General features: G+C 45.4%; 1 protein-coding gene across 1 annotated transcript in view; it reads right to left on the reverse strand.

The window, feature by feature from the left end:
- Window positions 1-14,990, reverse strand: part of LOC112072189 (GMP synthase [glutamine-hydrolyzing]-like) — a 25,323-nt gene that overhangs the window by 1,580 nt on the left and 8,753 nt on the right. Inside the window, exons 2-10 of the mRNA XM_070439689.1 lie at window positions 9,034-9,242; window positions 7,835-7,949; window positions 5,941-6,038; window positions 4,007-4,110; window positions 3,612-3,805; window positions 3,143-3,296; window positions 3,096-3,107; window positions 2,479-2,630; window positions 2,004-2,177 (exon numbers count right to left, since the gene is read on the reverse strand). Of these exons, the coding sequence (XP_070295790.1) occupies window positions 2,004-2,177; window positions 2,479-2,630; window positions 3,096-3,107; window positions 3,143-3,296; window positions 3,612-3,805; window positions 4,007-4,110; window positions 5,941-6,038; window positions 7,835-7,949; window positions 9,034-9,242 (1,212 nt within the window). The remainder of the gene's footprint in view (window positions 1-2,003; window positions 2,178-2,478; window positions 2,631-3,095; window positions 3,108-3,142; window positions 3,297-3,611; window positions 3,806-4,006; window positions 4,111-5,940; window positions 6,039-7,834; window positions 7,950-9,033; window positions 9,243-14,990) is intronic.

Consider the following 14,990-nt stretch of genomic DNA (forward strand, 5'->3'; position numbering starts at 1 on the left):
TAGGTGAAGTAATGGCGACACGTACAGCCCATTGGGTCAAAGAGGGTGTGGTCGCAGAGCCGTACAGGATTGGGTCAAAGAGGGTGCTGTGCACTGGTTGCGAACTTCCGCGGCTCTATGATCTAGGGTGTAATCATCAGTCCAACAGATGCAAACGAGAGATTCTTTTGGACGGTATGTTATCCCGTTTTGTTCCGTTTGCTTCATTTAAATGTTTGTTTCCCCCCCCAACAGATCGGCAGAATGACCCTGATCACACGCAAACAGTTCACTTCCATAGAGCACATACAGCATGATATTTTGCTGGTGTAGAATTCTTCTTGCATGCTCTCTCCTCCTCTCCCTTTGCTTGTGGACTTCAGTGAAAACATGTGTCTGTGACCAGGGGAAAAAACTTGCCAGGCTTCATATCATAACACACAGCTACATCGTTGTCACCACATTAGCTGTCAACTAGTCAACTAATGCGTTAGTAAACCCGCACAATTATGCAGTACAGTGTAAGTCAGCAAGCAGTTAGCAGTTACACCGGCTCAGTGGCAATACATTATAAAACAAAAGCTTACCTTGACTTGGAACAGTTCCATGTTTAACAGCGTAGCTAACATACCATCCCTCTCTGTTGGCAGGGGTTTGAGTAGGCTAACTAGCTAAGTGAAAGAGGATGAATAAAATACAACGAAATATAGCTAGCTAGCTCTCGCTTCTTTCATTTTTAAAAGAAATGATTTGCTCAAAATGTTAAATCATTTTCTTTATCTTTTGGAGTCAACTACTCACCACTTTTATCCACTGCAGTGCTAATTAGCAGTAGCGTATGCTTAGTACTAGAACAATTATCTGATGTGATTGGGTGGACAACATGTCATTATGCTAAAAGAGCTCTGACAGTTGGAGGACATCCTCCAGAAGTTGTCATAATTGCTGTGTAAGTTATGGAAGGGGTGAGAAGCATGAGCCTCCTAGTTTTGTATTGAAGTCAATGTACCAGAGGAGGACGGATGCTAGCTGTCTCCGGCTACACCATGGTGCTACCCTACAGAGTGCTGCTGAGGTACTGTAGACCTTCATTGCAAAACAGTGTGTTTTAATCAATTATTTGTTGACATGTTACATTCCCCAGCAAGAAAACCCCAAATGTTGCTCAAACAGAAGAGGGAACTAACAAGTCACTGACCAACACACAAACGAAACAGGTGGGCACTCATGGTTCGAAAGTTGACTAGCAAAACAAATAGAACTTAAAGACACGCCGTGAGGCAACAAAAGAAAACCCTAACAAACTTAAAGACAGGAAGCAACCAAACTTAAGACAGGAAGAAACCAAACTAAAGACAGGAAGCAAGAGATAAGGCGCTTTTTTGTCTAGAATTGAAATAGGAAGAGACAACTAAGGTGTTAACCCTTCTATCAAGACAACTGGAGACTGGGCCAGACCTTAATAAGCAACTGGGCCAGCACAGGTCCCAACTTCCACTAATGAGATGGAAACAGACAGGTGTACATCGGATGTGAGACAATCAGTGGCCGTGCATGCTATAAAGCTTTTACGTGTAAAGTCAAAGCTCAAAACGTAAAAATGGAAAAACCAAAGCTTGTAACGTAAATTATTTATACTGAAAAAAATATAAAAACGCAACATATTGGCAATGTTATGTTACAGTGCTAGAAGAAATCAGTCAACTGAAATAATGTACAGTGTGAAATGTATGAAGCATTTGGAATTTGTTGTAGACAAAATATTGAAAATGGCTGTCTGGTAGCCTCAATAAATAGACAAAGATTTGAGGTTGGAAAAAGTCATTGCCTGTTTAAATGTTTTTTTTTTAATACTTGAGACTTGACTTGCTTATAGAATGCAGGACTTGAACTTGAAACAACCAGTTCTCAACTTGGGACACGACTTGAGACTTGAGACACCTCTGGCTCAAACAGAAGAGCCAGAGGTGGTTCAACAAGGTTGTGTTGGAAGTTTGTTTCAGTGTGTGTGTGTGTGTGTGTACCTCGTCTCTGAGCTTGCGGATGAGCTCTGTGTCGTTGTGGTGTGTTTTGATGACCTCTGCCTTGCCGCTGGCGAGATGAGAAGCACTCTCTATGAGATCTGGCCTCAGGGTGCCCTGGGCTAGGAACACCTCCTCCGGCTTCAGGTTCATCTCACCTATCACCTCATTGGCCACCTACAGACGCCAATCACACACAAAGGAAGTCCATTCAATAGTCTTGATTTTTTTCAAAAAGGAGGGACAGACAGACAGACAGACTCACAGACATAGACAGATAACAGACTAGGTTGAAGATAAAGGTTAGGACAAGTTATGATTCCATGTGGAAATTATTTGAAAATAAACAGATTCGTGGGACCAGCGCCATTTCTAATTACCAGCACCGTTGCTATAACTACCATAGCTGATCCATTGTTGTGGCATATTAGAATCCTCTAACCGTTGTCATCATCAACCGATAACAGACAGGCAGTACCTTGACGAAGGTGTCTCCGATGATCTTCCTCTTCTCCTCAGGGTTGGTGGTCATGTTGAGGGTCTTGCTGATGCGTTTCCGTGGCGTCCGGTCTTCGTCGGAGATGGGCAGGGTCGTRGTGCCGTTATAGAAAGTGTGTGCTGCGTTCACCACTAGAGAGGAAGAGAGAAATCACACAGACACACAAAGAATTTGAAAACAAATCAAACAATGTTAAACTCTCATATCTGTTAGGTGAAATACAGCAGTGTGACATCACAGCAGTAAGATGTGTGGCCCGTTGCCATGAGAAAAGGGCAACCAGTGGAACACAAACAACATTGTAAATCCAACTTATATTTACTCTGTTAATTTATTTTCCCTTTCATGCTTCAACTACTTGCACATTGTTACAACACATAGCCACTAATACAACATTTGCCATCTCTATATTATTTTAAAACTTTTATGAGTGCGATTTTTAAATGTTTTATATATACACATGTATGGTCTGGTTGAAGGCTGACAGCTACATTCCACAATGCTACATTTGAGTCCATTATGGACATGTGTAGAACACCAGCTTGGGTGGACCTCTCACCTTTGAGGTTGATGCCCAGTTTGGATTGACCTCTCACCTTTGAGGTTGATGCCCAGTTTGGATTGACCTCTCACCTTTGAGGTTTGCCCAGTTTGGTGAGGGCCTCCTCAACGCTCTGGCTCTCTCTTTTCCTCATGAAGCCATTGTCGATGTGCACCGCGATCACCTGCTCCTTGTTCAGAGCTTTGTTCAGCAGGGCCGTACACACCGTGGAGTCCACCCCGCCACTCAGCAGAACCTGGGGACAACATTTGGACCAGACATGTCAATCAARAGAACTAGAATGACTTCAACACACAGAGTCTCTGTTTCTCTCATCTCTGTTTCTCTCCCCCTCCCATTTTCTTCTCTCTGGGGGTACAACCCACTTTCTGGGAGCAGAGTTGATCACATCGTTTCCGCAGAGAACACAGTTCAATATCACTGTCTAATTTAGTGTTTAATAGCTCAGATGAATGTACTACGCCCTCCCCTCCCAGGTTCTCTATGTTCTATACTATGGGGCATATACTGTACCCACATACTGCATCTAACCATACTGTAGATTCCTCACCAGTACTTTGGACTTGCCAACTTTCTCCTGGATCTCTGTGATGCAGGACTGCTGGCGGTTCTGGACGGTGAAGTTGGAAGTGCAGCCGGCGATTTCAAACAGGAAGTTACGTAATATCTCTGTGCCCCGCTCTGTCAGGTCCACTTCCGGGTGAAACTGGGTCCCGTACAGTTTCTTCTGCTCGTTGGCAATACCTGTCAGACAACAAACGGGGGGAGGGGCCAGTGGTGAGGTTTGAAATGGTAAAAGACAAGGGGGAAGAAGAGCATTGAGGGCCATAGGTCTTCATGATCATATTGTGGAATTGACTGAAATTAGGGAAGTATGGTGGTAGACTAAATTAGAATAAATATACATTTTCCTCCAGGCCCAGGATCCTTTCCCAGAATGCTTACCTGCAATGATGCTCCCTGACTGGGCCACCACCTTGAAGCCATCGGCCACRTTGTCCACACTGTCCCCATGAGTCAACAGCACCGGCTCCTCCTTCTGCAGGCCCCTGACAACAATCAGGTCACAGACAGAGTCAAAGGTCAGACAGGAAGTACACTCAAACACAATGAAACAAATCCACCCATATCTGGAACCAGAGGGGAAAAAATCAGCAGCAAGCATCAAATCAAAGTGTATTAGTAACGTGCACCGACTACAACAGGTGTAGACCTTACAGTGAAATGCTGAATACAACAGGTGTAGACCTTACAGTGAAATGCTGAATACAAAGGTGTAGACCTTACAGTGAAATGCTGAAAATCGTAAGGTGTTAGACTTACAGTGAAATGCTGAAGTACAACAGGTGTAGTAGACCGTACAGTGAAATGTGAATACAACAGGTGTAGGTAGACCTTACAGTGGAATGCTGAATACAACAGGTGTAGACCTTACAGTGAAATGCTTATTAAAACCTCTTAACTTTCTCACTGCATTGTTGGTTAAGAAAGTAACTAAACTGTATAAACAAACTGAAGTAAAAATGTAATATTAAGAGCAACAATAAAATAACAGTAGAGGCTATATAAGGGTGTTACGGTACAGAGTCAATGTGGAGGCATATTACAGGGTTTAGGTACAGAGTCAATGTGGAGCTATATACAGGGTGTTACGCGTAAGAGTCAATGTGGAAGGCTATATACAGGGTTTACGGTACGAGTCAATGTGGAAGCTATATACAGGGTGTTACGGTACAGAGTCTGTGGCTTATATACAGGGTGTTACGGTACAGAGTCAATGTGGAAGCTATATACAGGTGTTTACCGGTACAGCAGTCAATGTGGAAGCTAATATACAGGGTGTTACGGCAGAGTCATGTGGAAGCTATATCAGGGTTTACGGTACAGAGTAATGGAAGCTATATACAGGGTTGTACGGTACAGAGTCATGGTGGAAGCTATATACAGGGTGTTACGGTACAGAGTCATGTGGAAGCTATATTACAGGGTGTTAGGTACAGAGTCAATGTGGAAGCCTATATACAGGGTGTTACGGTACAGAGTCAATGTGGAAGCATATACAGGGTGTTACGGTACAGAGTCAATGTGGAGCTATATACAGGGTGTTACGGTACAGAGTCAATGTGGAGCTATATACAGGTGTTACGGTACAGAGTCAATGTGGAAGCTATATACAGGGTGTTCGGTACAGAGTCAATGTGGAAGTATATACAGGGTGTTACGGTACAGAGTCAATGTGGAAGCTATATACAGGGTGTTACGGTACAGAGTCAATGTGGAAGCTATATACAGGGTGGTTACGGTACAGAGTCAATGTGGAGGGTATATACAGGGTGTTACGGTACAGAGTCAATGTGGAGGCTATATACAGGGTGTTACGTACAGAGTCAATGTGGAGGTATTACAGGTGTTACGGTACAGAGTCATGTTAGTCGAACTAACATGTACATGAAGGTAGAGGTAAAGTGACTATGCATGGATAATAAACAGAGAGCAGCGCGGGGGGGGGGGTCAATGCTAAAGGTTCAGGTGGCCATTTGATTAGCTGTTCAGGAGTCTTATAGCTTGGGGTAGAAGCTGTTAAGAAGCCCTTTGGAACTCAATGTGCTTTGTGTCCAACTGTGTGTAATGTCTGAGAGAGAGGGAGGAATGTGGTTTTCTTATTTTGGAGTGTTTGTGTGACGGCCAGGGAAACGATGTGACTGTTGGCATTTTGGTCCAGTTGGCGTCAAAAACATGGCTCTGGGACAAACCAACGGAGAAAAAAAATACCACTTGTTCTTGAAATAGTCTACCCTTCACATCTGGTCTCTGAGTGGTTCTGTGAAACTCTTTTCTAGCTGCCTACTCTGAAGAATCTTTAGTTCTTCTTAACCCACCTGAAGAGAGAGCAGGTGTTGTCCAATCCGATGTTGAACACTCCATCCTCTCTCACACTCTTCCTGTGTACTGTTCCTCCAAAAACTTTATTCATCATCTGGGGAGAGGACAACTGATCATTAGCTCTTACAATCTGCAGGGTTTGTTTTATTGATTGAAAGATGTCATTTAAATTTGTATGTGATCATAAGAAAGTGATTCTTAGTGAGTTTTTATTTTTATTTTTATCAATTGATCTGTCTAGACACACCGTTATTGACTGTAGGTGGTGAAATCATGAACCCCGAGTTTTATGCAATCTACACCCAATACCCCGATGACAAAGATCAATCTACAACCAATACCCCATGATGACAAAGATCAATCTACACCCAATACCCCACGATGACAAAGATCAATCTACACCAATACCCACGATGACAAGCGAAAACAGGTTATAGATATGTCGCTCATTTATTAACAATTATAAACAGAAATACCTTATATACATAAGTATTCAGATCCTTTGCTATGCGACTCGACATTTAGCACAGGGCATTCTGTTTCCATTGATCAACCTTGAGATTTGTCTACAACTTGATTGGAGTCCACCTGTGGTAAATTCAATTGATTGGACATGATTTGGAAAGGCACACAGCTGTCTATATAAGTCCACAGTTGACAGTGTATGTCAGAGCACAAACCAAGCCATGAGGTCGAAGGAATTGTCCGTAAAGCTCCGAGAAAGGATTGTGTCGAGGCACGGATCTGGTGAAGGGTACCAAAAAATGTCTTCAGGATTGAAGATCCCAAGAACACAGTGGCCTGCATCATTCCATTAAATGGAAGAAGTTTGGAACCACCGAGACTCTTCCTAGAGCTGGCCGGCCAGGCAAATCGAGAGGAAGGGCCTTGATCAGGGAGGTGACAAGAACTCGATGGTCACTCTGACAGAACTCTAGAGTTCCTCTGTGGAGATGGGAGAATTCCAGAAGGACAACCATCTCTTTAGCGTTCCACCAATCAGGTCTTTACGGTAGAGTGGCCAGACGGAAGCCACTCCTCAGTAAAATGCACATGACAGCCTGCTTGGTGTTTGCTAAAAGGACTAAGGACTCTCAGACCATGAGAAACAAGATTTCTGGTTGATGAAACCAAAATTAAACTCTTTGGCCTGAATGCCAGCGTCACGTCTGGAGGAAACCTGGCACCATCCCCACGGTGACGCATGGTGGTGGCAGCATCATGCTGTAGGGATTCTTTTCAGAGGCAGGGACTAGGAGACTAGTCAGGATCAGGGGGAAAGATGAACAGAGTAAAGTWGAGKGAGATCCTTGATGAAATCCTGCTCCAGAGCACTCAGGACCTCAGACTGGGGTGAAGGTTCACCTGCCAACAGGACAAGGATCCTAAGCACACAGCCAAGGCAACGCATGAGTGGCTTCGGGAGAAGTCTCAGTGGCCCAGCCAAAGCCCGGACTTGAACCCGATCGAACATCTCTGTAGAGACCTGAAAAAAGCTGTGCAGCAACTCTCCCTATCCAACCTGACAGAGCTTGAGAGGATCTGCAGAGAAGAATGGGAGAAACTCCCCAAATACAGGTGTGCCAAGCTTGTAGTGTCATACCCAAGAAGACTTGAWGCTGTAATCGCTGCCAAAAGTTTTTCAACAAAGTACTGAGTAAAGGGTCTGAATACTTATGTACATTTAATATTTAATTTTAAATAAATTAGCAAACATTTAATAAATAAATAAATAAAATAAAAAGTTTTTGCTGTCATTMAGGTATTTTGCATAGATTGAGGGGGGAAAATATATTTAGAATAAGCCTGTAACCTATCAATGTGGAAAAAGTCAATGGGTCTCAATACTTTCCAAAGGCGCTGTATGTGTATTTCTCAAGACCCTCCTACCTGCATTCCATAACAGATACCCAGGACAGGCTTTCCAATGGTGAATATGGCAGGGTCAAACCAGGGGGCATCCTCAGCATACACAGAGTTAGGACCACCAGAGATGATGATAGCTCTGGAGAGAGAAAAAGGGGGAAGGAGTAAAGAGTGAAGAACGAGGGAGGAGAAATATTCAAAGACAAAACAATCTATTTCTGTATGGCTCAGTTGGTAGAGCATGGTGCTTGCAACGGCAGGGTTGTGGGTTCGATTCCCGGGACCACCCGTATGCACTCATGACTACGTCACTTTGGATAAAAGCCTCTGCTAAATGGGATTTAAAATGTTACCATACTCAAGAGTAGTCATTTTCAGGACTAACATACACACAAACAAGAGACWGTTAAAGAATCTGCCCATAGATCAGATTTCTCTGTTTAAACTGAAGCCTTCTAAAAAGGTGTGGGTGCATCTATTCTGTAGGGGTGGAGTGATCATTTCTCACAAACTGTAATGGAAAAATAGGGTCTCCTAAAAAGCTCTCAGTCTCACTCCTCTGCACACAGATGGGGACCTGTCCTAAGCAGTGGAATGCTGTGTGAACACTCCTCCTCTCCCTTAAATGTCAGACAAATATATAGAAAACATGTAACATACTTACAAAGACCTGCTTAGTCTAGTCACTGGTCTGTGTTCCTTTTATATAGAACTGTTTTACTTTTATATAGAACTGCAGCTCCCTCCCAGGCTGTCCTGACCACTGTGCTCCTTTTATATAGAACTTTTATATAGAACTGCAGGCTCTCTCTCAGGCTGTCCTGACCACTGTGCTCCTTTTATATAGAATTTTATATAGAACTGCAGGCTCTCTCTCAGGCTGTCCTGACACTGTGCTCCTTTTATATAGAACTTTTATATAGAACTGCAGGCTCGCTCTCAGGCTGTCCTGACCACTGTGTTCCTTTTATATAGGACGTTTTTACTTTTATATAGAACTGCAGACTCTCTCAGGCTGTCCTGACAACTGTGTTCCTCCACAGACTTCAAAGACGATGGACAGAAAGAGGAGATCTTAAAAAGTATACACCTAGTGTTATTGTTCTGACAGGTTCTCTCTCTTTACACCATAGCATTTTTCTTATTCATTTCAAAACGTTCCGTCCAGGTTTGTTGACTTGTAAATCCAACCCAGGTGCAAGTGTGCTGTCAGTCAGTCTCACCTGAAGCCTTGTTCTCTGATGGCGAAGGCTGGGTTGTATGGCAGGGATCTGGGTGAGCGATTTCTGAGCAACAACAGGCTCTCTTGATCGCGCCTTGATTCAACAACTTGTAGCCATGGTACTGAGTCCCGAGACGTTCCAAGGGATGACCACGGCGTACACCCGCTCACATGAACAGATTCTGCAGGCTGCGAAGAGATGCGATGTCGCTGTGAGGTCACGAAGATACACACTACGCGGAAAACGACACCTAACTTGTGCTGACCACGTACGAACACTCATTCCAGGATAACACACAGGGGCCTTCGGTGTTTACGCAGCACACACTCTGTAGCTGGACCGACTCCGAGTATATCACCTCAAGTCAGGATAACCACACACGGCACCTTACGTGGTGGAATTAGTCTTAGATCCTCAGATTCAAAGGGTAGCATCATAGACTGGTGCAATATGAAGGTGGTAGACAGGTGAGATGAGATAATCTCATACCGCCTTGAATGAAGAATATTCCAACACGCAGTGCTGAATTTCTCTCTTCATCAAACAGGAGGGTGTGTTCTTAATATAAATAAAGCTGTGTTGCGGGTGATAAACTTTGAAGAAGTCGTACTCTCGCCATACAAAACACGTTAGGCACAACGCTCAAAACATTTTGCCGTTCAAAGTACGGAGTGCAAAAATGGCATCCGCTTTCGCAGATGGTTTGCAAATAGCCACCCGCACAGGACACTGAGATTCGTTCACCAAGCACGGCCTCACAGGAACGAGATTCACGTGCAATCATAGGGCACGAAACACTAATCGTGCGAAGTATTTTCGAGGTCAATTGCTGGAAGGAATCTGAGCGCGGATCAACGAACGAGAAGAAGCGAAGGACACGTTCACAGCGTGCACCGATGACATTCAGTTCTACCTACATGAGGATCCACACTGATAGTTCAGCCACAGCATAACCGCTCATTAGAGGAGGCATCTTACCGCAGTACAACTCGAGGACGCTACGCAAGGCTAGAGGCCGGCTTATACCATGGGGCCGCCTAGAGGCGCTATTACCGAGGCAGTAGACCAAGGGCGCAGCATGCGTAGAAGCGGTTATACCATGGAGGCCCAGAGGGCGTAACGCAGAGGTTAAGGTCACATACCAGGGGGGCAGCAGTCTAGGGAGGAGGCGCCCTTAAACCAAGGGGGGCAGCTAGGCACGCGCTCTACACGAAGGGCGGCTAACCGAAGGCTAGGGCGAGGAGCTCAGAGAGACCTCTACGGCGGGCTAGAAGGTAGGCACGGACGTAATAGCACGAGGGCTAACGCAGCGTAGGGAGCGAGCTATGAACCAGGCGGCGCTAACAGCTAGAGGGAGCGGCTAGACTGAGCATACACCCAGGGGCGCCGGCGTCCACGTAAGAGCGCGCCTATACCAGGAGGCCGCAGGGCGCCTCAGGCTAAGGAGGCCTAACCAGGGGCCAGCTAGAGGCACTTAAGCACAGGGCTACGAGGCATAGAAGGCATAACCAGGGGCCAGCTAGAGGCCTACCAGCCAGTAGGGCCAGCTAGAGGCCGTCATAGAGGCCAACCAGGGGCCAGCTAGAGGCTAACCAGGGGCCAGCCTACCGGGGCAGTAACCAGGGGCCAGCTAGAGGCCTTAAATCCAGGTCCAGTGGTGGCGCAGCTAGAGGACTGCCCAGGTCCAGTAGTGACCAGCTAGAGGACTGCCCAGGTCCAGTGGTGGCCAGCTAGAGGACTGACCCAGGTCCAGTAGTGACCAGCTAGAGGACTGCCCAGGTCCAGTGGTGGCCAGCTAAGGACTGCCAGGTCCAGTGGTGGCCAGCTAGAGGACTGCCCAGAGTCCAGTAGTGACCAGCTAGAGGACTGCCCAGGTCCAGTGGTGCCAGCTAAGGACTGCCCAGGTCCAGATGGTGGCCAGCTAGAGGGACTGCCCAGTCCAGTATAGTACCAGCTAGAGGACTGCCCAGGTCCAGTGGTGCCAGCTAAAAGGACTGCCCAGGTCCAGTAGTGACCAGCTAGAGGACTGCCAGGTCCATGTGCCAGCTAAAGGACTGCCCGTCAGTGGTGGCCAGCTAGAGGACTGCCCAGGTCCAGTAGTGACCAGCTAGAGGACTGCCCAGTCCAGTGGTGGCCAGCTAAGGACTGCCCAGGTCCAGTGGTGGCACAGCTAGAGGACTGCCCAGGTCCAGTAGTGACCAGCTAGAGGACTGCCAGGTCCAGTGGTGGAAGCTAGAGGACTGCCCAGGTCCAGTAGTGACCAGCTAGAGGACTGCCACAGGTCCAGTAGTGACCAGCTAGAGGACTGCCCAGGTCCAGTAGTGACCAGCTAGAGGACTGCCCAGGTCCAGTAGTGACAGCTAGAGGACTGCCCAGGTCCAGTGGTGGCCAGCTAGAGGACTGCCCAGGTCCAGTAGTGGACCAGCTAGAGGACTGCCCAGGTCCAGTAGTGATCCAGCTAGAGGACTGCCCAGGTCCAGTAGTGACCAGCTAGAGGAACTGTCCCAGGTCCAGTAGTGACCAGCTAGAGACTGCCGCAGGTCCAGTAGTGGCCAGCTAGAGGACTGCCCAGGTCCAGGTAAGGGGCCAGCTAGACTGTACAGTGAAGTAGCGATGCCAAACTTGGATGCTTAATCCACCCTTTTTAGATTTCTAGTGACTCTATAGATGTTTCTAGCCAGGATTCACAAGCCAATGGACGTTACTTTAGAATAGATAGATCTACACAAGTTGTTTTGCAGTTAAATATATATATGCCTGCCCCTCTATGCATGATTGATGTAGCCAGCCATTGATAAATTGATGTGATCAGTCAATGTTACCAAGGGAGATTGTCTTAGGAATATTAACCTTTAAACATAATATGCTATCAAAAACTGTACATTTCTCATGCATTACATTGGCATTAGATATGGGCAAAACATTAAATGCACCACTCAAGTACATTGTGAAATAGAGAGCAGCGGGTCCCACGTGGTTTCTGACACTACGTGCTTCCGTCAATGAAAAACAACAGGCATTCGCTCGTGTATCAAGCACGGCAAGTGACACCATAAAAGCACCAAAACATTGAGTATAAAACCGCTTCGATGCCGAGTTGTCATACTGGGCCTGTTTTCCTGGGAAGGTAAAATGGAGTACTTGTGGATATGAAAATAATACGATGGTTGGCCTATGTTGCAGTTGGCACAACTGTGTGGTGGACAGATGGAGACCGGGCGCTAGCTAGCTAACAAGTCATAGTTAGCCATCTAGCGTTAGCTGTCAACCGATTATTTATGTTAAATTACCCAACAAATGTAAATGGTCGTAACACGAAATCTCTAACTGTTGCTATACGGGTTAAAACATGATAAAGTCCACGACAATCTGAAACTGCACTGCTAGCTATATGCTAGTGTGGGTTAACTATATATCGGACTATACTAACGTTGCAGTTAGCTACATATCCAGCTGTGCGGCGGCAGCTAGTTAGCTAGGCTAAATTCCACGCGGCTTCTGCTAGCTGACTAGCTAGCAATATGTACACAATGAAAGATGCAACAGTGGCATAAAAGTTACATTCACTGTATGCTGGATGTTTATAAAAACCCTCCAAAAACATACATTTAAAAGACGAGGCGACAGGCATCCCAGGCGGGGGAGCACGCATGCCGCAAGTTTGCTGAAAACACGACACAGGCCGTAGCTAACCGGGGACTCTCCCAGCGCCCATGTACCGCAGCCAAAACATTAAACAAGAAACGGGATATGTTGCTCCCATGGCGGCACATAGGCCGTTGTTTGACTGACCTTGGTTTCTCCGTTGCACAGAGCCATGGATGACTTTAGCGGAATGAACTCTCCTCCTCGGTCTTCCAGATCTCGTACGCAACAGAGAGAGACTAGTGGATGCTCGCGGAGTTTGTGCGCTAACGAGTACTTCCCTACTACAATACTCACTGGGTGGCTGTTCAACTACTTCACTCAGTGCATGTGGCTGTTCCCTCCCTTCTCGGAGAGTAGGGAGTAGTAATGGCTGTCTGCGTGGGAATTTGGGCTTCTACGGACAAATTACTCCTGGATAATTCAATMAAAAAGTTTATTATGGAAAAGCTTCAGCAGTTTACAAGCGGAAGAATTTGCCCTATGTCTAATTGTCTATATCACGTMAATAATTTAGATCGGCTATGTAATTACATAGCGAACTAAACTCCACTCCATGGTGAAATAACTTAACGATGAACTCRTTCACCGTGGAGTTTAGTCCMCAATGTAATTGAATGYTTTATGTTATCCTAGGGTACTAGGCCTAAATCATAATCGGGGCACTCCATAACTTCCCTTACCATGATGTTGACCTGCTATGAACTTMAACAGAAATAGCACCTCTGTGTTCCTCCGGGGCCCCAACACCTCAGCACCTTCATATAGCAGCCKTAGCATCTACCTGTAACCAGTGAAGCCAGAACATACAGTCATTGGGAGACAAGGGGGCACACAATTGTGTCAATTTATCAAAGACGCAAAGGAGAAAAAGAAGAAAAAAAACACTCAAATGTGGTTTAAAACCATTTAGAAGAACAGCCACTCTCCAGGGAAATAAGTGATAAAGAAATAGCAAGAGATGTATCTATTCTCTGTGTGTGTGTTGGTTGTCTGGGTGGATTTTGCAGGCTACTACTKTCCTTTTGTCGGTGGGGTAAAGTAGTAGACAGGGAGAATCAGATCCAGCCTCCAAGAGGCCTCTTTGGTTTCAGGTGAGCGCTGTGTGCTAGCTGTCCCCCTCTCTTTCTCTCCTATCGGTTAGTGGAGGGGGTCATTTTGGATCCCTCTGTGGGTGAAGTGTAACAGGAGCTATGAAGGGAAATCCAGACACCAGTAAGTTGTGATCATGGATTCAATTTCAACTCGAGGAAACAGAGTGTTTGCACACTCACTGCATGTAAACATGGTAGACTGTATGTAAACATGGTACACTGCATGTAAACATGGTAGACTATATGTAAACATGGTACACTGCATGTAAACATGGTACACTGCATTTAAACATGGTAGACTGTATGTAAACATGGTACACTGCATGTAAACATGGTAGTGTGACCTGTGTTCAGGCTCTGTTTTGTGTACCTTCAGTTCAATTATGAAAACGCTGAGGAGGGAGTGGAGAGGAATCTCACAGCAAAAAGACAATGCCACCATCTCTTCATTCAAACACTCAATCATGGACACTCTTACTGACAGTTGTGGCTGCTTACAGTAATGTATCGTTGTCTCTTACCTTCTTGCCCTTTGTACTGTTGTCTGTGCCCAATAACGTTTGTATTTTGTGCATGTCTTGTGCTGCTACCGTGTTGTGTTGTTGTCATGTTGTGTTGCTACCATGCTGTGTTTTCATGTTTGCTGCCATGCTATGTTGTTGTCTTAGGTCTCTCTTTATGTAGTGTTGTGTTGTCTGGCTTGTCGTGATGTGTGTTTTGTCCTATATTAGTATTTTTAATCCCATCCGCCCTCCCCGCAGAAGGCCTTTTGCCGTTTTGGTAGGCCGTCATTGTAAATAAGAATGTGTTCTTAACTGACTTGCCTAGTTAAATAAAATAATCTAAATAAATGATCCAACTGTTGTGCTGCAGGTTCGTGTTTCACCCTTTCGGTTTCATGCGGAACATACTGGTTTGTTCACCTAGGATTCTTATCTCTATTTTAAAAGTAAATCCTGTTTGTAAAATAATAAAGAAAGCTGCTGGATATATCATTTGATATAGATCAGGGCAAGATGGGGACATCACTCATATGAGATTGCCATCTAGTGGAGATGATAATTTAAAAAACGAATTATTATGTAGTTATAATACATAATGTCATGTAAATACCCATATAGTGAACTGTAAAAAAAGTTCTAGGTCTAGTAATCCCCCTTCCCATTTCAAACAGTGACTTCTTGTGTGGTGTTAGCTGACACGGTGTCTCATGGTTTA

The sequence above is a fragment of the Salvelinus sp. IW2-2015 genome, unplaced genomic scaffold (genome assembly GCF_002910315.2).
Source record: "Salvelinus sp. IW2-2015 unplaced genomic scaffold, ASM291031v2 Un_scaffold1851, whole genome shotgun sequence".
NCBI lineage: Eukaryota > Metazoa > Chordata > Actinopteri > Salmoniformes > Salmonidae > Salvelinus > Salvelinus sp. IW2-2015.